Source organism: Dermacentor andersoni, chromosome 10, assembly GCF_023375885.2.
Source record: "Dermacentor andersoni chromosome 10, qqDerAnde1_hic_scaffold, whole genome shotgun sequence".
NCBI classification, from domain to species: Eukaryota; Metazoa; Arthropoda; class Arachnida; order Ixodida; family Ixodidae; genus Dermacentor; species Dermacentor andersoni.
In genome coordinates, this window is record NC_092823.1 from 98,253,139 (window position 1) to 98,277,035 (window position 23,897).

The following is a 23,897-nucleotide window of genomic DNA, read 5'->3' on the forward strand; positions in this document are numbered from 1 at the left end:
GTGGCACCCCTCAGGAGTCAGTTTTGGGCCCTTTACTATATACACAAATATACATATACATATACACAAATATACACAAATGGCCTACCCAGTAATGTTTCCTGCTCCGTGAAGTTGTTCGCTGGTGATTGCTTAATTTACCATGAAATATTAATAACCACTGATAGTGCCATCCTTCAGGCAGACCTAAACAGTTTCTGCATGGTGCGATACTTGGCTGATGAAACTGAGTGTAACCAAACGTAAAGTCATGAGAATTACCCCACATGTTAGTAATTTTCCACCTTGTAAATATTCTCTTAACAAGGCTCCACTGTCTCAAGTTTCCTTGTTCAAATACCTAAGCATCCACATTACCAAGAGCCTTTCATGGGAAGTACACATAGACTACATCATCAATAGTGCAAATTGATCACTTGGCTACTTAAGGCGTAATTTCTCACTTGTCCTTAGCAGCCTAAAACTCCTACCTTATAAAACATTAGTGCGCCCTAAACTGGAATGTATGCCTTCTATATGGGATCCCCATATTAATCCACTCATCCATTCTATCAAAGCAATCCAAAATCTATCTGTACGCTTTATTCTATTGACCTATTCAGGAACAGCTAGTGTTACCCTAATGAAATCATCTCTCAGTTTGCTTGACTTGCCACTTCACTGGAAAGCTTCCAGTCTCTGTCTTTTCCATAAAATTTATCATTTTAACCCTGTCCTACCAGGCTCACTTCTTCTACAACCCGTATATATTTCCCAATGCATGGACTACCATTGCTAAATTGTTGTAGCTCATTGCCGCAACAATTTCTACATTAACTCATTTGTCCCTGCCACAAGTTCCGACTGGAACCACATTCCCACCACCATTGCTTCAATCACAGATACAAATGTCTTCAAAACTGCCATCACTGCAATCATTGTATAATTGTATTATCCTGCTACATTTTTTTTGTCTGTTTTATACATTCCTCTCTGTAGTGTCTCAACCTTGAGAGTAAATAAACAAAATAAAATAAAAACTCTAGGAGGTCAAAATTAGTATAGAGGTAGGTGCTCATGGTGGCATGCCTCCTAATTACACAGTAATCCTATGTCATGGGTTTTTCACTTAAACCCCTGTAATTTAATTTAATTAGCAGCTTCTAAGCATTGATAAAAATCGTGAGCTAACACTGAGCACCTACGACAACAGCCAAGCTTTTAGGTTACCACTTCTTGAAGCTAAGTGGGCATAGTGAGCTATATTGCACATGTGGGTCATAGTTCCGAGTTGATTTTTTTGGAGCACAGAGGGGACTACAGGCGATCCCTCTGCGGATAAAGCTGCCAGGCCTCTGCAACAAGATTAAATGTTTGTGCACTGGGTGATGTAATTAAAATTGGTTGGTGTTAAGGAGCAGGGCAGCATGAATTAGCAAACGGGTGCAGCTGATATTCAAGTTGAGACTGAGAGGAAGAAGCGGAAAAGGGAAGGCTGGGTTGGGCGTAGGAGATTTGTACACAGTTATTACAGCATTGTCCACCAGCTACTGTCCAAGACATTGTGCTATATTCAATTTCCCCAGGCAGCTGTGTTGAGCAGTTCAGGAGTAGCTGGCTCAGTTCAAGGATATTCAAATGATTCCTCAGGCTTTATAGACTTTTCGAGAAGGCAGAAAACTTGCAGCCATCTTGGTAAGAACTCTACCACTCTTTGTGCTCCTGTCGTAGCAACTGTTGCTGGAAAGTTAATTTTTTTTTTGTATACGTCACTCACAATGTGGTTTATTTCTTTACCTGTTGTGTGCTCAAAGTAGGTCTCCAGTACCGTTTGTGTTTGTATTGTCTGCTGCACTATTGACATGACTCGTTAATATGATTGACAGTATTGTGATGAAAATATTATTGCTTTGATTTTTACAATGTACGGCAAGTTTACCTTATCCTGCTTAGTTAAGCACGATTTGTTGGTGTGTATCTGCTCATGTCCATTAGATTGGTTGCAGTCCAGCCAGTGGCTTCAATTTCTCTGTAGTAGGGAAAAAAAGTATGAGGGGAGCCACCCAGTAAACTAGCTTTTGGGACTTAGTACATTGCCACATGCTTTATTGGCTATTATCTCCCTTTCTAGGTTCTAAAGGAGTGGCCTGGTGAGTAATTGGGCACAGACCATTGCCTGCTGGACCCACCACAGTCATGGAAGAGGACACTGCTACTCAGTGCGACCAGAGAGCAGACTTTAGTATTTATTCCACATAGTGCAAGGGCATCTCCAGAGCAACAGAAGCCGCATTATACACTCTGAAGGTCTCCATAGGAATGCAATGATGAGATGATTGCTGCAATCTCTTTTCACTTCTGTTGGTCTCACTGCGAAGTGAAGATGCCCCCTTACATGTAGTGATATTATCATCAACATGAAAGGACTGTGATGAGGCTGGCCATGAGATTAAATTTTTACATTGCAATAAAGAGTTCACCTGCCGTGGTTGCTCAGTGGCTGTAGTGCTGTGTTGCTGAGCACAAGGTCACGGGATCGGATCCCGGCCACGGCGGCCACATTTCGATCGGGGTGAAGTGCGAAGACGCCTGTGTACTTAGATTTAGGTGCACATTAAAGAACCCCCGGTGGTCTAAATTTCCAGAGTCCTCCACTACGGCATGCCTCATAATCGGAAAGCGGTTTTGGCATGTAAAACCCCATAATTTAACTTTCTAAATGTGCACAAGCCTATTGGCCTAATCGAGAAGTTTCAAAGCTCTGCAATATGACTCATATGACCAATATGACCCAGTAACATTTTGACTGTCGATCAGCACAGGTATGTTCATTGAAAAGTTGTCTCCAGCCTGAGACACCGGTGTTGTCAAGTCTCCGTCGGTCTGAGGTCGCGTCGATTGGAGGTCTTCCGCACGTCGAGTGTCAGCAGTCTCACCTCGAAAGGTCGCTGACGTTAGTTTTCCAGGTGCGGGCTCAGAGATCGTCCTTGCGACATATCCGACCTGTACCTCTCGAATAGGATGGTCGTGGTGATGGCGATCGCGACTGGCACCTTAATGACGGCGCTGTCGGGCGATAAAATCTTCAATCTCAGGTGGCCTTTGTCCAAAATGGGGTCGGGGTGAATTAATAGGAAACCCCTGGAGTACAAGGCGACGATACTGGCACTCTCGGTAGACATGACCGACCTCACCACTGTGGTAACAGAGCGATCGTCGGTCAGGCATGCGCCAAATGTCCGATTTACGTATGGCTGGTTGAGCCTCTCTTAAATAAGGAACCCCCTGCGCTGACTGAAACATCGCATACAGTGTGACGGCAGGTAGCAGCGCTGGTGCAGGGATAGAGTGCCTGAATGCGTCGGTATAAGTCACACTCTGATATTCGCTCGTGGTAGAAGGTGTCGCCGGCGACGGGACGGTGCCTCTTAAAACGTCAGTGTAAGTTGTGCATTGAGGTTCACATGAAGTCATGAACACTGGTAGTGGAGTGGCCGGAAGTGCTGCTTTGTAACGTGGTGTGCCTAGCGCATGCTGCGCTTCGTCACACATGATGTTGCTAAGGAGTTGGCTGAAGGCTGCTACACCTGATGCAGCTGTCGCAGCTCGTCATGGACTGCTGATCAAATAATCTCGCGAAGCGACTCGACGTCGGTCGTGAGAGCTCCTAGGCCACTGGTACCAGAGGAAAGATTCACTTGCCGATCGTACTGGTGTGAGCGCTGGTGCAGGGTCTTCTCCATGGTGACGGATGGAGTGAGAAAATCTGCAATTGTTCTGGGTGGACTACGATCAAACTAATCCACCAAAAAGCTGTTCTTTCACGCCTCGCATAAAGTGACACATCTTCTTGTCTTCCAACATGGTAGGGTCAGTTAGCCTGAAGAGATGCACCATGTCTTCCACGTACATAGTCACGCTTTCATTAGGTTCCTGATTGCAAGACTGGAGGGTCCATTCTGCTCGTTCCCAGCGATCAGAGCTGGCGTAGATGTCCAAGAGGCTTGCTTCGACAGAACTCATGCCATGATGCCAGGACAATGTGGGGACTTTCGCTCCTTGAGTACATGACTGCCTAGGCACTACGGAGGTGTTTCTTAGTGCGTGTCGTATGCGTTTGTCCCTAGGTGTGCCGGCAGAAGTCCCGGGGCACGGTAGTGCTGAACTTTAGCGTCGCAAGTTGGCGGCTGGACGTAATTATATTTATTAAATCGTGTTTTTTACTAATTTAAACAACGTATCATTATTTCGCATTATTGGCGGCACCTCCAGGACACCAAAGCGGCAACGGGGACATCAAAGCTGGAACCAGGACTGGTCCGTGGGTTGGGGCTCGCCGATGCCTGCGCGTGCCAGGGGTGTATAAGGTCGGCTGTTTGATTTTTATTTTATTTTTGTGCGAAAGCCCCCTTGCAAGCTTCTGCCTCCGCGGCCCCAACCCACGGGCCACCCTGCTTCCAGCTTTGATCCCCCCTATACCCCTTGGGTGCCATGGAGATCTATCCTGCGCCGCCTGCTTTATTATAACCTCAGGTGCTCTCGTGAGGCCTCCGTTTGGCGGTTACATGTGCCCTCCTGGAGCAGTGCTTGTAAATAATCTAATCTAGCGTCGCGACGAAAAAAGCGACCCGCGACTTATACAACACCAGTCAGAACCTTGCTCCTTCAGACACAGCGATCGCCAAATGGGATGTCCGTGCCCACTGCCTCACCGCGTGGGTAGCCAGCGGCGGAGCGTAAACAAACTGGACTGCACTCCGCAATGTCGGCATGTCTAGGGGAAAAAACGCATACAAGACGCGCCAAGAAACCTCTTCCGTAGTGACTAGGCAGTCACATATTCAAGGAGCAAAAGCCCCCAGGGGAAGGTATTCTGTAGGAGTCCACCTAGTGGACTGTCCATTTCGGCCACTGCTGATTGGCTGGGGACGCTCGTCGCCTCCTCGCTCATACAGCTGCATCCAATGAGCAGCGGCCTAAATGGACAGTCCACTAGGTGGACTCTCTTACAGAATACCTCGCCAAACTTTCTCTCTCGCACCCGCTCTTACTCGCGCCTGCGCAGAAACGTCGAGCGCCGCCAGAAACGGCACGCCTGGCTGCACAATGCCGGACAAACGCCTACAACGCGCGCTAAGAAATCTCCTCCGTAGTGCCTAGACAGAGTCAAAGATTCAAAGCGAAAGCCCCCAGATTTTCTTTCTCGCGCCTGCGCACAAATGGCTGTCGATCCCTCAAGTGAAAGCCTCGTCGTGCGGGCGGCGCATGACGGCGCAGCGGTCGAGCACTGGGCTTGGGCGTAAATAGAAACGCGCCCCGGTCGCACCAGTCACGGCCGTAAAAAGCTTAGCCACCTTTGTGCGGTATGTGCAGTTTGGTGCGCTGCACCCCTTCATACCAAAATACAGGTGTCAAAATTATGTGTTTCGTACCACTACCAAAGTCATGAACTCGTCGAATACCGTAACTGCAAGTCGGAGCCGATCGGTGCAACGCACACACGCTCGACGGTCCGTTGATGGCACTGACCAGAAAGGACTCTGCACTGACCACGGTGTAAGAGCACGTAAGAGTATTCACCGTGGCACTGACGGAAACGAGTCCACGCCGCACCCGTAAAGTTGGCTTCGCAGCGGCGCAGTTCAACATTTGACGTCGTTTTCCACCACGTGATAGCGTTTGGCGAATAGCGGTGCGAGTGGTGCCAGTTCGGCGCAACTTTGCTCCCTAGCAAAGGAGGCATTGTCCCCATGTTGTCCCTAGTGGGACTGCTCGCAGCGCCTCTCGCGCTTTCATTCAAAAAGCGGACCAGCGGACTGCACGCGAAACAAGGACCATAGTGACGGCGAACTCAAGGTGTTATTGCTATGGTGTTATCATGTAGGTATTCTGTGGTGTTATATAACCGAATGCAAGTGCAAACACTGCCAACGCCACCAGAAAGAAAATGGGGCCGAAGCGTGTACTCAGTGCGGAGGAGATAGAAGCTCGGAAGAAACGTCGAGCGGAGCAGCAACGTCGTCGTTATGCGGCGAAGTGTGGCTTGGAACGCGAGCGTATGTTGGCTCGAAAACGCGAAGTGGAGCGGCGTCGAATGGAGTGTGCCTCAGATCGCGAGCGTCTGTTGGCTCGAAAGCGCGAAGCGGAGCGGCATCGAGTGTATGGCTCAGATCGCGAGCGTCTGTTGGCTCGAAAGCGCGAAGCAGAGCGGCGTCGAATGGAGTGTGCTTCAGAACGCGAGCGTGTGTTGGCTCGAAAACGCGAAGCGGAGCGGCGTCGAATGGAGTGTGCTTCAGAACGCGAGCGTGTGTTGGCTCAAAAGCGTGAAGCGGAGCGGCGTCGAATGGAGTGCCCCACAGAACGCGAGCGTGTGTTGGCTCAAAAGCGTGAAGCGGAACGGCGTCGAGTGGCGGCGATGAGCCCCGAGGAACGTAATGAACATTTAGCCCATAAACGCGAAGTACAGATGCGTCGATCCGATGCAGCAAGACAGCAGCGTATCTGGGCCGCATTCGCTTCGGTGTGTAGTATGCTTTTGGCTGGACATATATATATACATGCAGTGGTGGATCGCCAACACCGCTGTGTTATTTCGGAAAGCTTTGGCGTGTGTTCCTCCCAAAAGCCTTGTTTTAAACCATTCCTACAACGCGTGGAATCCGCATAAATTTTTTATCCGCGTCTATTAGTGATCAATCACGCCATTTATTTCCTTCTTGGTTTCATGTAATAATTAAGCTTTGAGTGACTGTTGGAATAATTTGGCCTACACGACCTGATTTTTGGCCATTCCCCATATACTACAGTTTTTGAGGTCAGCACCATCAGTCTTCAAAGTGCAGTAGCGTAGCCAATTAATTTTGGGGGAGGTTCTCTGCCAACAACTACCACTCCCTCTCTCTCTCCACTCACACGCACACACACAAACACACACACACACATATATATACATATATATATATATATATATATATATATATATATATATATATATATATATATATATATATATATATATATATATATATAAGGAGGAAGGCCTCTCCCTGCGATCTCCAATTACCCCTGTCCTGTGCCAACCGATTCCAACTTGCGCCTGCTAATTTCTTAATTTCATCACCCCACCTAGTCTTCTGCTGTTCTTGACTGCGTTTCCCTTCTCCTGGCACCCATTCTGTAACCCTAATGGTCCACCGTTTAACCTACGCATTACATGGCCTGCCCAGCTTTGTTTCTTTCTCTTAATGTCAGAATATCAGCTCTACTCCTATAATATAGAGTAATACTCCTATGTACTATTTAGTCCTATACTCCTACATAGAATAATATCTCTACTCCCGGCACGGGAGTTATCTCTGTTCGAGATAAAAAGACTGGACTCGAATGAAACTGAAGGGAGCATTTATTCCCTCTGTGTTGAACGCTGCGTTTGCTGTGGCCCTCCCTGACCCAGTCCAGCTGTCGCACCAGGGTTTTTTTGTAATGCGCATAGGGAGCGCTGCTTGTAGTTTTGCTTTTCTTGGCTATGCTACGTCGGCTATCCCCGCTTGCTCTTTAATACACTGCTCTCTTCCCGTCTTTTAACGTTACGCCTAACATTCTTTGTTCCATCGCTCTTTGTGCCGACCTTAACTTGCTATTGAGCTTCTTTGTCAGTCTCTAAGTTTCTGCCCCATATGTTATAGGACCGGTAGAATGCACTGATTATACAGATTTCTTTTTACTGATAATGGTCAGCTCCCAGTCAGGATCTGATACTGCCTGCCTTATGTGCTCCAACCCATTCTTATTCTTCTGTAAATTTCCTGCTCATGATCAGGGTCCCCTGTGAGCAATTTACCTTGGTAAACGTATTCCTTCGCAGGCTCTAGAGGCTGACTGGTGATCTTGAACTCTTGTTCACTTGCCAGGCTATTTATCATTATCTTTGTTTTCTGCATAATAATCTTCTACTCCACTCTTACACTCTCTCTGTTGAGTGTGTCATTTGTCGTAACTCACCCCCAGTGTTGCTGAACAGGACAATGCCATATGCAAACCAAAGGTTGTTGAGATATTTGCCATTGATCCTTACTCCTAAGCCTTATTCCCAGTTTAATAGCTTGAATACTTCTTCCAAGCATGCAGTGAATAGCACTGGAGAGATTGTGTCTCCTTTCTTTATAGGTATCTTTCTACTTGTGGAGAATTAAGGTAGCTGTGGAATCTCTGTAGATATTTTTCAATATATTTTCGTAAACCTCCTGTACTCCTTGATTATGTAATGCCTGTATGACTGCTGATATCTCTACTGAATCAAATGCGTTTTTGTAATATATGAAAGCCACATAGAGGGAATAATTGTACTGTGCAGATTTCTCAATTACCTGATTGATTTCATGGATGTGATCCATTGTACAGTATCCCTTCCTGAAACCAGCCTATTCCCTTGGTTGACTGAAGTGTTGCCCTTATTCTATTGGAAATTGTCTTGGTGAATATTTTATGTAATACTGGAAGTTAGCTAACGGAACTATAATTTTTCAACTCTTTAATGTCTCCCTCATTGTGGATTAGTATAACGTTGGCATTCTTCCAGTTCTCTGGAACCCTTGAAGTTGTGAGATATTTTGTATAAAGGGCCACAAAGCTTTTCAAGCATGATGTCTCCTCCATCTTTGATTAAATTGACTGTTATTCCATCTTCTGCAGCCACTTTTCCTCGTTCCATGTCTTCTAAGGCCCTTCTAACTTCATCGCAAGTTATAGGAGCCTCTGTAACCTGTTCAATACTACTTCCAATGGAGGTATCCTGGCTGCTCTGGGTATTGTACAGGCCAGTATAGAATTCCTCCGCTGCTTTTATTATATCTTCAATATTGCTGATATTACCCTGCTTATTTTTCAGTGCATACATCTTGGCTTGTCCTATGCCAAATTTTCTTCCTACTTATTTCATGCTGCGTCTGTTTTTTACGGCTTCCTCAGCCTTTCTTACATTATAATTTCAAATATATTTTATATGCTGCTTGTTAATCAGTTTTGACAATTCCGCAAATTATATCTGATCTCTTGAGTTGGACACTTTCATTCTTTGTTGTTTTTTTATTAGGTCTTTCATTGCTTGGGAGAGCTTACCTACTGGTTGCCGTGATGTGTTAGCTCCCACTTCAACTGTTGCTTCTGAAACCAGCCTGGTTACGGTTTCATTCATTATCTCTATGGCTCATTATCTCTATGTCATCTACATCTCGCTGTTCTAAGGCTGCATATAGGTTTGCAAGTACCAGCCTGAATTGGTCTGCTTTTACCCTTACTGCGTCAAGGTTGGCCTGTTTCTTCTTGACCAATTTTACTCTTTCTCTTTTCAAATTGAGGTGAATCCTTGCCCTCACTAACCGATGATCACTGCACTTTACCCTATCTAACACTTCTGCATCCTGCACTATGCTGGGATCGGCAGAAAGTATGAAGTCAATTTCATTCCATGTTTCACCGTTAGTGCTTTTTTAGGTCCACTTTTTGTTGCTCCGCTTTCTGAGGAAGATGTTCATGATTTGCAGGTTATTCCTTTCTGTGAATTCTACCAACATCTCTCCTCTGGTGTTTCTAGAATCAACGCCGTAGTTGCCAATTGCTTGTTCACCAGCCTGCTTCTTCCCCACTTTTGCATTGAAGTCACCCATTACTACAGTATGCTGCACAGTGTGTGTGTGTGTGTGTGTGTAATATGTGAAGGTTGTACACCACACAAACTCCTAGCACTCCCAGAATTTGAATGTTTTAACAACGAGGAGGCACATTTTTGCATTGCCAAAACAACACTTTGCTTAACTTCTGGCAAAAGTTTTTCATTGCTAAGGCATGCAACCACTTCGCATCAAATTATGCTATCATCCTTATGTTATCTTTAAAAAAGATGATGTATAAAAAACTAAAATTTTGTTTACAGATTGATGATTGTATGTCGATGACCTAGCCACTACATGACATGGAAACACGAGCAATGCTGAAAATGGGTTCAAACAAAACTGAAACAACGCACTATCGTGTTTCTTCTTGTTTACAGGCCAGTCTTGTTGCAGCCCAGGTAACAGTGGCGATCACCATTGTTTTCCAGCCAGATATTCTAGTGAGTGGTGCGGCGACAGCTACATACGGAAGAGGGTGGGCACTGTTTTGCAAGTTGCCTATCACTCGATCGCGCTTTCGGCATTGAGGCCATGCTATATTATTCGATTGAAATATGCTGGAATGAAGCTTTGTGCTAGAACTTTGATAGTATCATATTGTAACGGACAGTTAAGGAAACCCAGATACAACTATTTATTGTGGGCGAACTTGTGCCCTGGGGTAAATAAAAAACACTGCCGCATTCTAAACGGGAGATCAGGAAGGCCTTCTTCTTCTCTCTCGAGCGTCGCTTCACCTCGTCTTCTTCTTGTAGACGCCGACAACGGCCACCTGCGATGCGAGTGCGTGCGGCGAAAACACGTGCCATTACTTCGTCCTTTTCCTTCAATACTCCGTTGTCGTCTTGAGGGGGCGCATGAACCTGCGCGCGTTGTTTAAATGTTTCTGCCTTGTATCATTATCCCCCCTCTAAAACGCATTGTCCCGATGCGTAAAGCAACGAAATTGTTCACAAGCAGTTGTCCAAACTAAAGTGGTATATGGCACAGAAAAGATGTTTGGTCGAATAATCACTGCCTGTCATAATATGGCTTCAGTCTGACCACATGTACAGTTTCTGTGCGACGCCGGCATCGTGATGAGCTCACTTGTCCTTCTGGCGTAACTTCGTAGTTCAGGGGACTGATGCGGCGAAGTACTCGGTAAGGGCCGAAGTAACGGCGCAAAAGCTTTTCGGACAGGCCGCGCGTCCGCACGGGGGTCCACACCCATACTCTGTCACCTGGTGCATACTCGACTTCCCTTCGTCGCAAGTTGTAACGGTCCGCGTCGATGCGCTGCCTTTGTTGAATGCGATGTCGCACCAGCTGACGTGCTTCTTCGGCCCTCTGTGTAAAGTCACTGATGTCAGGGTTCTGTTCTGTACTGTCGCTGACAGGCAGCATTGCATCCAAGGGTGTGGTAACTGTTCGACCAAAAACAAGTTGGAATGGCGTTACTTGAGTGGTTTCTTGCAATGCGGTATTGTAGGCGAATGTAGCATAGGGTAGGATCTTGTCCCATGTACGGTGTTCTAAGTCTACGTAAATCGACAACATATCGGTCAGCGTCCTGTTCAATCACTCGGTTAACCCATTTGTTTGAGGATGATAGGCAGTTGTTTTCCTGTGGCTGGTATGAGTCAATTTCATGATGGATTGCGTCAAATCGGCTGTGAACGAAGTTCCTCGGTCCGTGATAATAATTGCAGGGGCACCGTGTCGTAATACTATCTTGGTGACAAAGAATTCAGCCACTTCAACGGCCGTTGCACTGATTAGAGAGGATGTCTCGGCATATCGCGTTAGGTAATCAGTCGCTACTACAATCCATCGTTTCCCCGATGACGATGTCGGAAAAGGACCAAGCAAGTCCATTCCTACTTGTTCGAACGGGGCTCCTGGGGGTTCTATTGGTTGAAGGAGGCCTGCGGGTTTTAATGGAGGCGTTTTGCGTCTTTGGCAATCCCGACATGTTCGTACATAATGCTGCACTGAATTCAATAGCTTTGGCCAGTAGTATTTAGCATGAATTCGGGCGAAGGTTCTGCTCACTCCGAGGTGTCCTGCTGATGGGTCATCGTGACAGGCTTCTAAGATTTCCGATCGCAAAGCTGAAGGAACAACGAATAGAAATTTCTATGTGCTGTGCTCAAAATTTCTTTTGTACAGGACGCCATTTCTCATCACATACGATGACAATCCCCGGCAGAAAACTCGCGGAACATGGACGTGGTGTCCCTCGAGGTGCCTGATGAGTAGAAGCAATTGGCGTCAGACTGCTGGTGTTTGGCCATCTCAGATGTGGTCACGGCTCCAAGAAACGAAAATTCGTCTCCATCTTTCACAGGAGCAGATTCGACCGGAGCACGTGATAAACAATCAGCGTCACTGTGCTTGCGACCTGACTTGTACACGACCGTTATGTCGTATTCCTGCAGCCTCAGACTCCATCTAGCAAGTCGTCCAGACGGATCTTTCAGGTTTGCAAGCCAGCACAATGAGTGATGGTCACTGATTGCTCGGAACGGTCTACCGTATAAGTATGGTCGGAATTTTCCTATGGCCCATATTACTGTGAGGCATTCTTTTTCGGTGGCTGAATAGTTGGTTTCAGCCCTCGAAAGAGTGCGGCTAGCGTATGCAATCACTCTTTCCTCTCCGTTTTGCCATTGAACGAGGACGGCACCAAGTCCTAAATTGCTGGCGTCTGTGTGGATGTCTGTTTCCGCTTCCTCATCAAAGTGCGCAAGGACCGGGTGGTTTTGAAGTCGCCGTCGCAGCTCATTGAATGCATCTTCTTGTTCACTGTGCCATACGAAAGGCATATCTTCTTTCGTTAATCGCGTTAACGGCTCGGCAATCTTCGAAAAGTTTTTGACGAAACGCCTGTAATAGGCACAAAGTCCTAGGAATCGCCTAATGGCCTTTTTGTTGGTTGGTCTAGGAAACTTTTCTACTGCTGCGGTCTTCTCAGGGTCAGGACGGATGCCTTCGGAGCTAATCACATGGCCGAGGAAAAGGAGCTCATGAAAGCCGAAGTGACATTTTTGTGGCTTTATCGTCAGCCCTGCTGAACTAATAGCTTTGAGCACAGTCCTTAGTCGTTCCACATGCTGAGCAAAGGTGGTAGAAAAAATCACGACATCGTCGAGATAAACCAGACAGGACTGCCACTTTAACCCGGAGAGCACAGTGTCCATCATCCGCTGAAAGGTGGCAGGCGCGGAACAGAGGCCGAACGGAAGTACCTTGAATTCGTATAGTCCGTCTGGTGTCACGAATGCTGTCTTCTCACGATCCCGTTCGTCCACTTCTATTTGCCAGTATCCGCTTTTGAGGTCAAGAGAGGAAAAGAATTTCGCATCCCGTAGTCTATCGAGGGTGTCATCGATCCTCGGAAGTGGATAGACATCCCGCTTTGTGACGACGTTTAGCTTCTGATAATCAACGCAGAAGCGCAAGGTCTGATCCTTTTTCTTTACCAGCACTACAGGCGAAGCCCATGGGCTGGTCGATGGTTGAATTACGTCGTCTCGAAGCATCTCTTCGACTTGTTTGCGGATGACCTCTCTCTCCTTCGGTGACACTCGGTAGGGATGCTGGCAAATGGGCCTCACAGCTTCGTCGACAATGATGCGGTGTCTGGCGATGGATGTTCTCTGGACTTTCGATGTCGTTGAGAAACATGAGGCGAATTCTCGTACAAGGTTCTCTATTTGCTGCTTCTGGCTCGGTGATAGTGCTGCTTCGATGTGGACGGATGCGAGTATGGAGTCTACGTTGTCAGACTCCAGTAGTGCACCATCGGAAGAGCTCAAATCCGTAATTTGTTCATAATCGTTAAGGCGGGCAATGACGGTTCCCTTCGCAACATGCTGAACTTCATTTCCAAAATTAGTCAGGAAGACATTTGAACACCCGTCACGCAGCCGAACAAGGCCCCTTGCCATACAGATCCCTTTTTCGAGTAAGAGCCCAGTGTTACTGTCGGCTATTCCTTCATAGTCGCTGAATACGGTGCTTCTTACGGCGACAGCTATGCTGGATCTTGGGGGTATCGTGACGTCGTCGTCTATAATCTGAAGCGCATCGAATCGTTCTTCACTCTCGAACGTCGCGATGGCGTGCTTCGTTGAGAACGACACACAGGATTCCTGCAAGTTGATAACTGCACCGTTCGCCTGCAAAAAGTCCATTCCAATAATTACATCCCTTGAGCATTCTGATAGGACAATGAAACTGGCGACGTATGTAAAGCCGCGTATTCCGATTCTAGAAGTGCACCTGCCCACCGGGTTGATAAGGTGTCCACCAGCGGTTCGAATTTGCGGTCCTCTCCAAGGAGTCAGCACTTTTTTCAGTCTTCTGGCAAGTACTTTGCTCATAACGGAATGGTCTGCGCCTGTGTCTACTAAAGCAGTAATTTCGCAGCCGTCTATAAACACACATAAATCGGAAGCTACGTCACTCTTTTCGCAACTGCTCTCGCGTCCGTCGTTATATTTCAGAATCAGCGCTGGAGGCTCCGTTCGTGCGTCGACAGCGGCCTCACCTCCACAGGTCGCCGGCATTAGTTTTCCCGACGTGGGCTTTGGGCGCGTCGCCTTGGGGAGCTTGAGGATGGACGCGGGCTCGGTGATCGATACCTCAGCGGCACTGTTGACCGAGGTTGGTGTTGCTGTGAAGTCTGCGGGCTTTGGCGCGTTGACAAATACTCCTGGATCTCGAAAGGGCGTTCACCGTTTCTTGGGCAAGGAGCGTTTATGGAAAACCCCCGAAGTCCCGCTCTGCGGTATTCGCACATCCTGTAGAGATGACCAGCTTCGCCGCAGTGGTAGCACAGCGGGATTCTATCAGGAGTGCGCCATATGTCAGCTTTCCGGTATCTCGTCTCCGGCGGAGACGGCAAGAACCGAGGTTCAGGTACATGCGCAGTTGCCGCGACGAAGGTACGTCCTGGAGATCCTCTGAGTACCTCGGCGTACGATACCGTCGGCCGTACCGGTGACGACGCTTGCGGCTGTGCTGGTGGGTGCTGTTCGCGGACGGCTTGTCTCACTTCTTCGCGAACCACTTCTGCTAACGAAGAGACCTCTGTGGGGCCGTTGTTCCGCTGTTGCCTCTGGAGCTCTTCTCGAACCACAGACCTTATGAGTTCTCGTAAGACCTCGACGCTGTTCCCGAACATTGCCGGCATCGCATCCACAGAGGCGACGTTCATATCGCGGTTGTAGAGTCTCGCACGCTGTTGAAGAGTCCTTTCCATAGTTGTCGCCTCGGAGCGGAATTCGGCGACGGTGCGTGGAGGGCTGCGAACCAAACCAGCAAAAAGCTCCTGCTTCACGCCGCGCATCAGGTGCCGAAGCTTCTTGTCCTCGCTCATGCTCGGGTCGGCTCGGCGGAATAAGCGGGACATATCTTCGAGATACATTGCCACGCTTTCGTTGTTTCGCTGGCTTCTTGCTTGCAAAGCGGCTTCAGCTCTTTCCCGGCGGTCTGTGCTCGGATACGTGGCCAACAGCTCCCGTCGGAAGTCATCCCACGACCGGAGGACAGCTTCGTGGTTTTCAAACCACGTTCGCGCACAGTCTTGCAACGCGAAGTAAACGTTGCGGAGCTTCCGGTTTTCGTCCCATCCGTTGTAGTCAGCGACGCGCTCGAAGCCTTCCAACCAGTCCTCGGCGTCTTCGAAGGTGTCGCCGTGAAAAGGCTCGGGCGTTCGCGGCTGATCAACCACGATGCGGGTTGAGGCTGTCTGAGATGTCATTTCTGTATTGTCTGCTGCTGCTATTATAGTCTGCTCCGGCAAAAGAGGAAACTCGGGCGGCTCACCACGTAGGCGACGGCTCGTGCGCTGGTGGACGGGCGTAAGCTCGTTGGGTCTGAGATGGCGTGGTTCCGGGCTGCTTTCTCCAACTCGAATTGGGCTGGAAATCATTACCCAGCACCTCCACCAGAATTGTAACGGACAGTTAAGGAAACCCAGATACAACTATTTATTGTGGGCGAACTTGTGCCCTGAGGTAAATAAAAAACACTGCCGCGTTCTAAACGGGAGATCAGGAAGGCCTTCTTCTTCTCTCTCGAGCGTCGCTTCACCTCGTCTTCTTCTTGTAGACGCCGACAACGGCCACCTGCGATGCGAGTGCGTGCGGCGAAAACACGTGCCATTACTTCGTCCTTTCCCTTCAATACTCCGTTGTCGTCTTGAGGGGGCGCATGAACCTGCGCGCGTTGTTTAAATGTTTCTGCCTTGTATCAATATAATGCAAGCTTCACTCACGCTTTTGGTGACCTGTTGTCCGACTTGTTACAGCGAAACTGTATATGGCTAGGGCAAACCATTTGTTAGCAAGCAGAAACCCCTCCTCCAAAAGGCGAGCGAGTGAGCACAAAACCGAAAGTGAGGGCGTGAGGGCCCTATACCCGATGAGGGCATAGGGCCATATGCTTTGTGCTCATTTTCACTCCAATGTTGCCATGGGGCAGCCGCGAGTGGTTCGTATGCCCGAGGAACAGTGAATGTATGAGGAACTACGACGAGAGCAGCAGCGGGAATGTGACCGCTGAATGCAACCGTTGCCGTAGGGCCGATCCGGCTACCCGGGAAGAAGAGCGTGCCCGTGATGTCGATCGCAAGAGACGCCGCCGCCGCCTGTGGCCATAACAAAGACTTCGCTGGTGCCCATGCAAAGTTTCAGATAGACCTTCTGGGCCGTCACTTTGGATCGAGCTACTGGGTGTGCTACAGACTATGCTTTGACAACAATCTCTCCAAAATCAACGGAATACGATCCTAGGAACCACACATGGCACGATGAGGCAGACAGTCCAAAGCAGGGCTACGTACGGCAGAGAGCGGGCATTATTTTGCAAGTCACCTATCACTCAATCACTAGATCTTCTATATTATCATATGATGCAAGTTTCACTCACTTTCAGTGACCAGCTGTCCGACTTGTTTGAAGAGAGTTTTAGAAGTAACTTGGAATCATGGTGATGTAGTCATCACGCGACGCAGTTTGTTATTTGATCACACTCGGGCATTGTTGAGGCAGACAGTCCGAAGCAGTGGCTGCTTCCTGTTTAGAAGCGCTTGTGAAAATTACGGCATCCCTAGTTCGCAGTAAAATAAGGGCCAGTAGCTCCGAGAGATTTGAAAGTGTCATGTCTCCTGACACGACTATTCTGAAAATTGCCTAGTCATTTAGTTAGGATGGGCTCTCTGCGACGAGCAGCATGTGTTACGACGGGGTAGGTGAGCCTCAGCCAGGCGGCCTGCCCCAGCCATCTCATGTTGAATAATCGGGCGTAGTGACGAGACATGCTCCCTATGTCCGTAATTATCCACCAACTTTGTTCTTGATGCCTGTCATGCATGTGCATGTCTCCAACCTGCCCCCCTCCCACCCTGCATACATCATCCCACTCTCCTTAAAATTCTTTTCCGTTATTCAGTGTCACACTCTTCAACATTCACCGGGATTTTTAACGATGCGGCAGCCGCTAACATTCTTATGTTTTTGTTTCTGCATGGACATCAAAGCCATTCACATACCTGCCCTCCAACCTATTTGTTGTGGTGGTTCCTTAGCTTCCCTGGCCGAGCACCTCCGTACTTGATATATATTGCCATCCACAAATCAGCTTTATGTGGGTCGTTTTTTTGTCCTGTGTTTTGCCCTGCTTTCATTCTTAGAAGAGTGTACAAACTAGCCTAACAGCAAGCTCTTCTCAAGTTTATTAACATAATGAAAGTCAGATAGAAGGGAAAGAACAAAGGGGGGGAGGGGTGCGTATTATGCATATCCTAGACAAGCAAGTTGCATTATTTTGGGAATGCTTCCGCGCATTGTGGTCGACAATTCGGTCAAGTAGCAGAAATGAGAAGCTCTGTGACGCCACGAAGGCCTGGTAGGGAGTAGCAATGCCTCCAAGCTTTATGCACATGCTAGTCCCATGCTTATCTGCATGTGGAATTTTTACGACTGATCCACCCTAAGCAGTTATGGTTAACATGATCTGGAATTGGGTAGAGGTGCACCATGAGTGGGGCCACAATGTTGTGTGTACAGGAGAGGAGATCGCCCCCATGACCCCCTTCCCCTCTGTACTGTCACTAGCCCTCGCCTTGCTTTCATGTTCAAGCTTTCCCTTTCATCCATGTCACTCTTTCGAAGCCAACCTCCTGAAGCTTTATGTTTCATGGGGAAGGAGTATGGGCAGTTCATCAGAAAATTTCAGGGGGGGGGGGGTTACAGAGCAGCCCTCCCCCTTGGCTACGCCAATGACAAAGTGCAACGCATGGCTAACCACATTCATATGCCAAGCATGCCTAGCATTTGTAAACAATCATTTGTGGTTACGTAAATCATTGCAGACCTTTCATGCCCTGTGTTACTCTATCTGCAAGATCTTGCAGTACAAGTCTGCCACTCTCTTATTGCCCACATGAATTTGGTTCTTGTCTGTCCAGCTATCGGTGTACTGCAGCACACACAGAACTCCGCCCGTTGAATCTACAAAAGCCGTGCAGACAGAGGCCACAGAGTGCATCAGTGGTAGAATGGATGTTGCAGTTGGGACAACGATCGTTGACAGGGGTGTGTGCCAGTCCACCCAGACACTGCCTCCTGCTCAGAGGGTGCACAGATGGGCAGATACCACAGACCTTGATGTCCATGACAATGGCCCTTATGTGCAAGGAATTTCAGGTGAATGTAAAATTTTTCTCTGAGTGCTTAATCTGTCTATTCATAAGCTACTAATAGTAACAAGATGCCAAAATTTTCCTATGTTAGCATTCAGCATTACCAAAGGTCTTAATTCTGGTGTTAGCCGAAGCAGTGTGGATAACCATGCCAGCGCGTCGGGACAATTGCAAGTGTGGAGCCAGGATTTTATGTGTGTGGGAAGCAGGAATGCACTTAATTAATGGTAACTCCATGCTGGTAGGAGGGATGTGATGAAAAAGGGGGGGGAGAATTGGGGGACACTGTCACTTCCTTTTTCCACTTTAGAGCTGCCCTTGCACAGCAGGAATGACAGAAGGTACTGCAATATGGCATAGCCCCATTAAATTTACTAATAACGCTCTTTTGCTGGGTGTAGTAAAAAAAAATTTTATTGCAAAAGATAGATGAGGGACACCCGTGAATATCAAGCTCTCCATACTTTTATTTAAGAGTTTTTGCTGGGCACCTTTGACTCCTCTCCGAAGCCCCAGTGTTATCATGAGTCGTCTTCTGAAACGATCCACTTCGGCAATACTGTCGCCTTGGCGATAGTCCCGTTTAGTAAATCAACTGGCTACTTACCTATGACGACAGCACGCACTACGAACATGTGCTCTCGTACGCATGACAGCGCATGAGAGAGAGCACACGGTGCGAGCGTAGAGCGGCTCGGGTGTATTGTTTTCTAGTGTAATGACCGTAGTACAGGTTCTGCGTACTGACTACGCTTGGTTACAGCCACCTTAGGCAAAATAAATACGAAAAGGAAACGTGACATGTTTTATTTTTATGAATAAATTATGTTACAACTCATGCATTTGCAAAGCACATTCTTTTTTGTGATATGATAAAGTGAGACACTCTTTCTGCGTCTGTGTGCCAGCCATCGTGCACCGCCAGAGCGGCATCGTCTGACTTGTCTCTACTACACTTCACTATTGACCGGTGACCGCCAACCATGCGAGCAACATGTCCTTCATGGTGCTGCTGCCAAAAATTTTTTCTTGCACGAGGCAACACAACGCAATAGCTGATCAACAGTCAACAAATATCGCTGTGCAAAACTATGTGCAAACTGCCATCAAAAGATACTACAAACTGCCAACACTCTTGTCTCTGCTGCACTACATCACCAACCGACCACGAAAAGACGCGGTCATTTACTCAATATATGTCTGGAGCACCCAACATGACTGCGACGTTAAATTGACGTAGGCCAGAACTACTAGATGATGCTATTCATTTTCTGGTTTTGCTAAAACAGCCAATCAGCACGAACGTTGGTGGAGGCGTGGCCATGGTAATAGTATCATCAAAGTGGATTATTTCAGAATACGGCCCCATGTGTGTTATACTTGTCTCGCAGCTATACACGGGGTTGTTCTACATTAAAATTTTTTATTCTGAAATGTTGGTGAAGTACATGCCTGACAGCCATTTGGGCTGATACCTCACTGTACAGAAAAGTTGGCAAGTATTTTGAAAGAATGCGACTTAAGTTTACAGCCTGTCAAGTGTCTTTTGAGCGCTTGCTTGGACTGCTGGATGAGTGCTTGTGAGGCCACTGAGCCTGCTCTTTTGATTAGCCTCTGTATAGGAGGCAGGTGTGACAATTCGAAGCTGTGATTGTTTCAGCGTCACAAAATTCACTTAGATTCCTGGCAGAGATGTGAAACTGTAATGTCCATTTCATAGCTTCTTCCAGACACCTTGAGTACTGGTTCACCAAATTAGTCTTTGTGTCGTCCGACAGCATTGGATGCCTCTGCACAGCCACAGCTTCTGTGACGCCGCACTAGCCCAGTGGCTATTTCATTGCGCTGCAAAGACCAAGGTCTTCAGTTCAATATTGGTCGCCGTGGTGCCCTTTCAATGGAGAGTGAAATGTAAAAACATTCATGTGCTTAGATTTAGGTGTATATTAAGGAACACCAGGAGGCCAAAATTAGTTTGGAGTTCCTCACTGTGGTATGCCTCCTAATTATAATCCTATGCCATGTGTTTGTCATGTAAAATCCTATAATTTAGTTTAATTAGCAGCTTCTAAGCATGGACAAGAGTCCTGAACTAACACTGACCATGTACGACGACAGCCAAGCTTTTAAGGTTAATGCTCCCTGCAGCTGAGTGGGCATGGTGAGCTCTACTGCACATATGGGTCATAGTTCCGAGTTGATTTTGTGGAACACAGAGGGGAATACAGGCTAACCCTCTCCAGGTAAAGCTTCCAGGCCTGTGCAGCACGGTTAAATGTTTATATTATGTCCATCTGAGAAGAAACTAAGGGCTGTGCATTGTGTGATGGAATGAAAATTAGTTGATGTTAATGGACAGGGGAGCATGAATTAGCAAACGGGTGCAGCTGATATTCAAGTAGAGTATGAGAGGAAGAAGTGAAAAAGGGCAGGTTGTGGTTGGGGCATAGGAGATGTGTGCATGGGTATTGCAGCACTGTCCAAGCTATTGCATTATCCAAGCCTTTGCACTATGTTCAATTTTACCAGGCAGCCATGTTGAGCAGTTCCAGAGTAGCTGCACTGTATTTCTTCTGCATGAAAGCTCAGTTCAAGGTTGTTCAAACGATTCCTCGGGTTTTATGCATTTTTGAGAGGGCAGAAAACGAGAGGGTAAGCCAACCAGTGTAACTTGCCTTTAGAACTTACCACATTCCTACACAATTTATTGCTTCTGATCTCCGTGTCTAGGTTCTATAGGAGTGGCCTCGTGATTACAATGGGCAGAGGTCATTGCCTGCTGGACCCACCACAGTCATGCAAGAGGACACTGCTACACAGTGCGACCAGAAAGCAGACAGTGCTATTTTTCCACATGGTGCAAGGGAAACTGCGAAGTGACAGAGTCCGCATTATACGCTCTGAAGGTCTCCAAATGAGTGCAGTCTTAAGATCTAGATGATTGCTGCAATGTCTCTTCACTTCTGTAGGTCTTGCTGCCAACCGAATGTGCCACCTTACACAAATTGGTATTATCATCAACATGAAGGGACCATGAAGTCAGCAATGAGATTGAATTTTTACATTACAATGAAAAGTACAGGAGCCTGTTGACCTAATTGAGAAGTTTCAGCGCTCTGCAGTCTCAAATTAATCATAGAAATGCTTATGCATTTAAAGAATTGGCATCACATTCATCCTTTGGAGATGATTGGCAACGTTAATGCGATTAGCAACATAACAATGAGCGTGTGATTGGTGACAAGTTTGATGTGTTACGGTTTATATCATAAAGAGTGGCACACACCCAGCGACATGTATCCACCGACCCAATGTGGCATCAGAGAGCTATATTGAAGACTCAAGACTCAAGTTGGCATGAAAGAGGTTCATTGAAGAAAAGCTGACGCGCATGTGTTGCATCCCCAGTGACCCAAGTTGTTGTAACAGTTGGTTTCAAACTTGCCTCCCCATGCGCAGTAGCTCGATACCCATTACACCATAGACTACCCAGTGGTTCAAGTTGGCATGAAAGAGGTTAGCCGAGGACAGGCATACAGACAGACATATTGCAAACTGGTTGAAGCTCCCAAAGAATACTAATCTCATTAAAATGGAAGATGCACTGAAGTAAGTCTGTTATCTTGATAGTTGTTTCCCTTCTGTACAAAGTCCCAATTTATTATAACCCTACCTAGCCTCAGTAGAGCCCATCTTTGGTTGCACTCAAAGTGTAGCGCTGGAATAAAATTGTTGCATTACCCTGGCCCTGGATGCAAGCATAGCTGATCATACCAAGTGCATTTTTTTGTACATAAGTACATACACCAGCTGACTTCTGAAGGAGTGATTGTACATGCATTTAATTTTTTAATATTATTTTTACCACAATCTATATGTATATGTACATGTGTACAGCTGCTGGGTAAGTTGCCAACTAATGGCTTGATATAGCGTATAGGTTCCTTGATGAGCCTGAATAATCAACCTTTTCCAACAACTGTCGCAGATCATATGGCAGTGTTGCTGCTGCTGACGCTATCTCATGGTTGTTGAGAGCAGGTGAGCCAGTGGCCAATCGGAGCACAGAGGTGGTGATTGGTGATTTTTTTAACTGACCACCATATGGTGGGAGTGTAGGTTATCCAGACAGCAACCAACTAGGGTGTGCTCACCCGCCATTGCAACTTTAACATAGATGACAGTCATCACGGTACATCTATGGGGCCATGAAAGGCAGCTGTTTGCTGTGGGTCAAAGGGGCCTTTTGTTTATTGCGTCACCTATACTTTTTCAGCGGTGCCTCCCGATTTTCATGTGGCAATGACAACTAAAGTCTGGCATACTTCCCTTAAGTCTATTATGGTTTAATTAGCATGCACCTGTCATAGTCGTATGTCATGTCATGTCATTATGGTAGAAAAGACGTGAAACCACACGAAGAAACCACCAAGCAGGAATGAGTGAGTGGATGCTGTTATGCTCCAGTCTGCACATGTCTGTAAACACAGGCCGCACTGGAAAGGCTGTGATTAGCATGTCATTATGTGGTTGGACAAGACATCCACCTCTTGGAACTTGAGTGATGGTGACCCTGCATTGGCTGTGGGAGAGCCTCTCTTTACTGCAAGCTGCATCGGTTGTCATCCCGAGTCTGTGGTCACCTTCTGCATATTCCTGCAGTCTGCTGCCGGTTCGCTTTGAGTTGCTCGGTGCCAGAAAGATTGCAGAAAGACGATGGAAGCTTAAAGTGCTATGCAGTGAAATTGCCCTCAATTATCGACAGATGCCGGTAAAAATCGCATTGTGCAAGTAAATGTACAATTCAAGGTAGCAAGGCAAGGTCGTATACTGAAGGCAGTTATGGTGAAATCCTAGTCAAATTTCAAATAGTCCGAATTTGAGAGGGAGCACTAAGATTTCACAAATCTAGATACACCTGTAGAAGTTGCGACAGGTTCTGCCCATGTCGTGGTGCATTTGGGAATCGGTGCACCTAAGTAATGCTCTTCAATTTACGAGGTGACTTTGGAAGTCGACTGTTCATGTTGCCAATGCAAAGAGATGGGACGCAGACACTGGTTTTGTCCACTGTTTGTGGCGTCTGCGTCTCCTCTTTGTCCTGTCTCTACGTGCTGTTAACATGAATGAGGTTCCACACAACCAACTAGCCCATTTAAGAGCGCTACGTAATGTTCGGTATTATCGGAACCATAAATTTGGAATGGCATAATGATGGGCATCAAAATGAGCGCACACCTCTCTAGTTTTCGTTGAATGTAAAAATTCTGTTCTATATATTTTTTTATGTGTTTTGAAGCATAAGAATTAATAAAAATAAAAGCCTCAGCCCGCACCATATAAATATAGCAGGCAATATCCTATATACAGTAGACTCCGCTTAAACGAGACTCAGAGACAGAAGTTTGGGTTCCGTTAATCTGAAGCTTTATTTAAGCAATGAACACAAAAATCGCCAACAATTTCTTTATTTGAAAAGCACCCAATTGTTTTGATGTTATATTGTTGAAGAAAAAGGAAAAGAGACTTTACTGTGCTTTGCTTCTAACACTATA

General features: G+C 47.0%; 1 protein-coding gene across 12 annotated transcripts in view; it reads left to right on the plus strand.

Annotated features, from left to right (window-relative positions):
* The window catches only part of LOC126544456 (uncharacterized), a 53,307-nt gene that overhangs the window by 22,179 nt on the left and 7,231 nt on the right, over positions 1-23,897 (plus strand). For 7 of the 12 annotated variants that reach the window (XM_055077658.2, XM_055077654.2, XM_055077653.2 and 4 more), the window contains 3 exons: positions 2,111-6,499; positions 10,028-10,125; positions 18,109-18,346. In XM_055077658.2, the coding sequence (XP_054933633.1) occupies positions 5,927-6,499; positions 10,028-10,125; positions 18,109-18,346 (909 nt within the window). In that variant the 5' untranslated portion in view covers positions 2,111-5,926. Of the gene's footprint in view, positions 1-2,110; positions 6,500-10,027; positions 10,126-18,108; positions 18,347-21,072; positions 22,088-23,897 lie in introns of those variants that run through there. The other 5 variants (XM_055077659.2, XM_072284966.1, XM_055077660.1 and 2 more) reach the window with 4 other exon arrangements.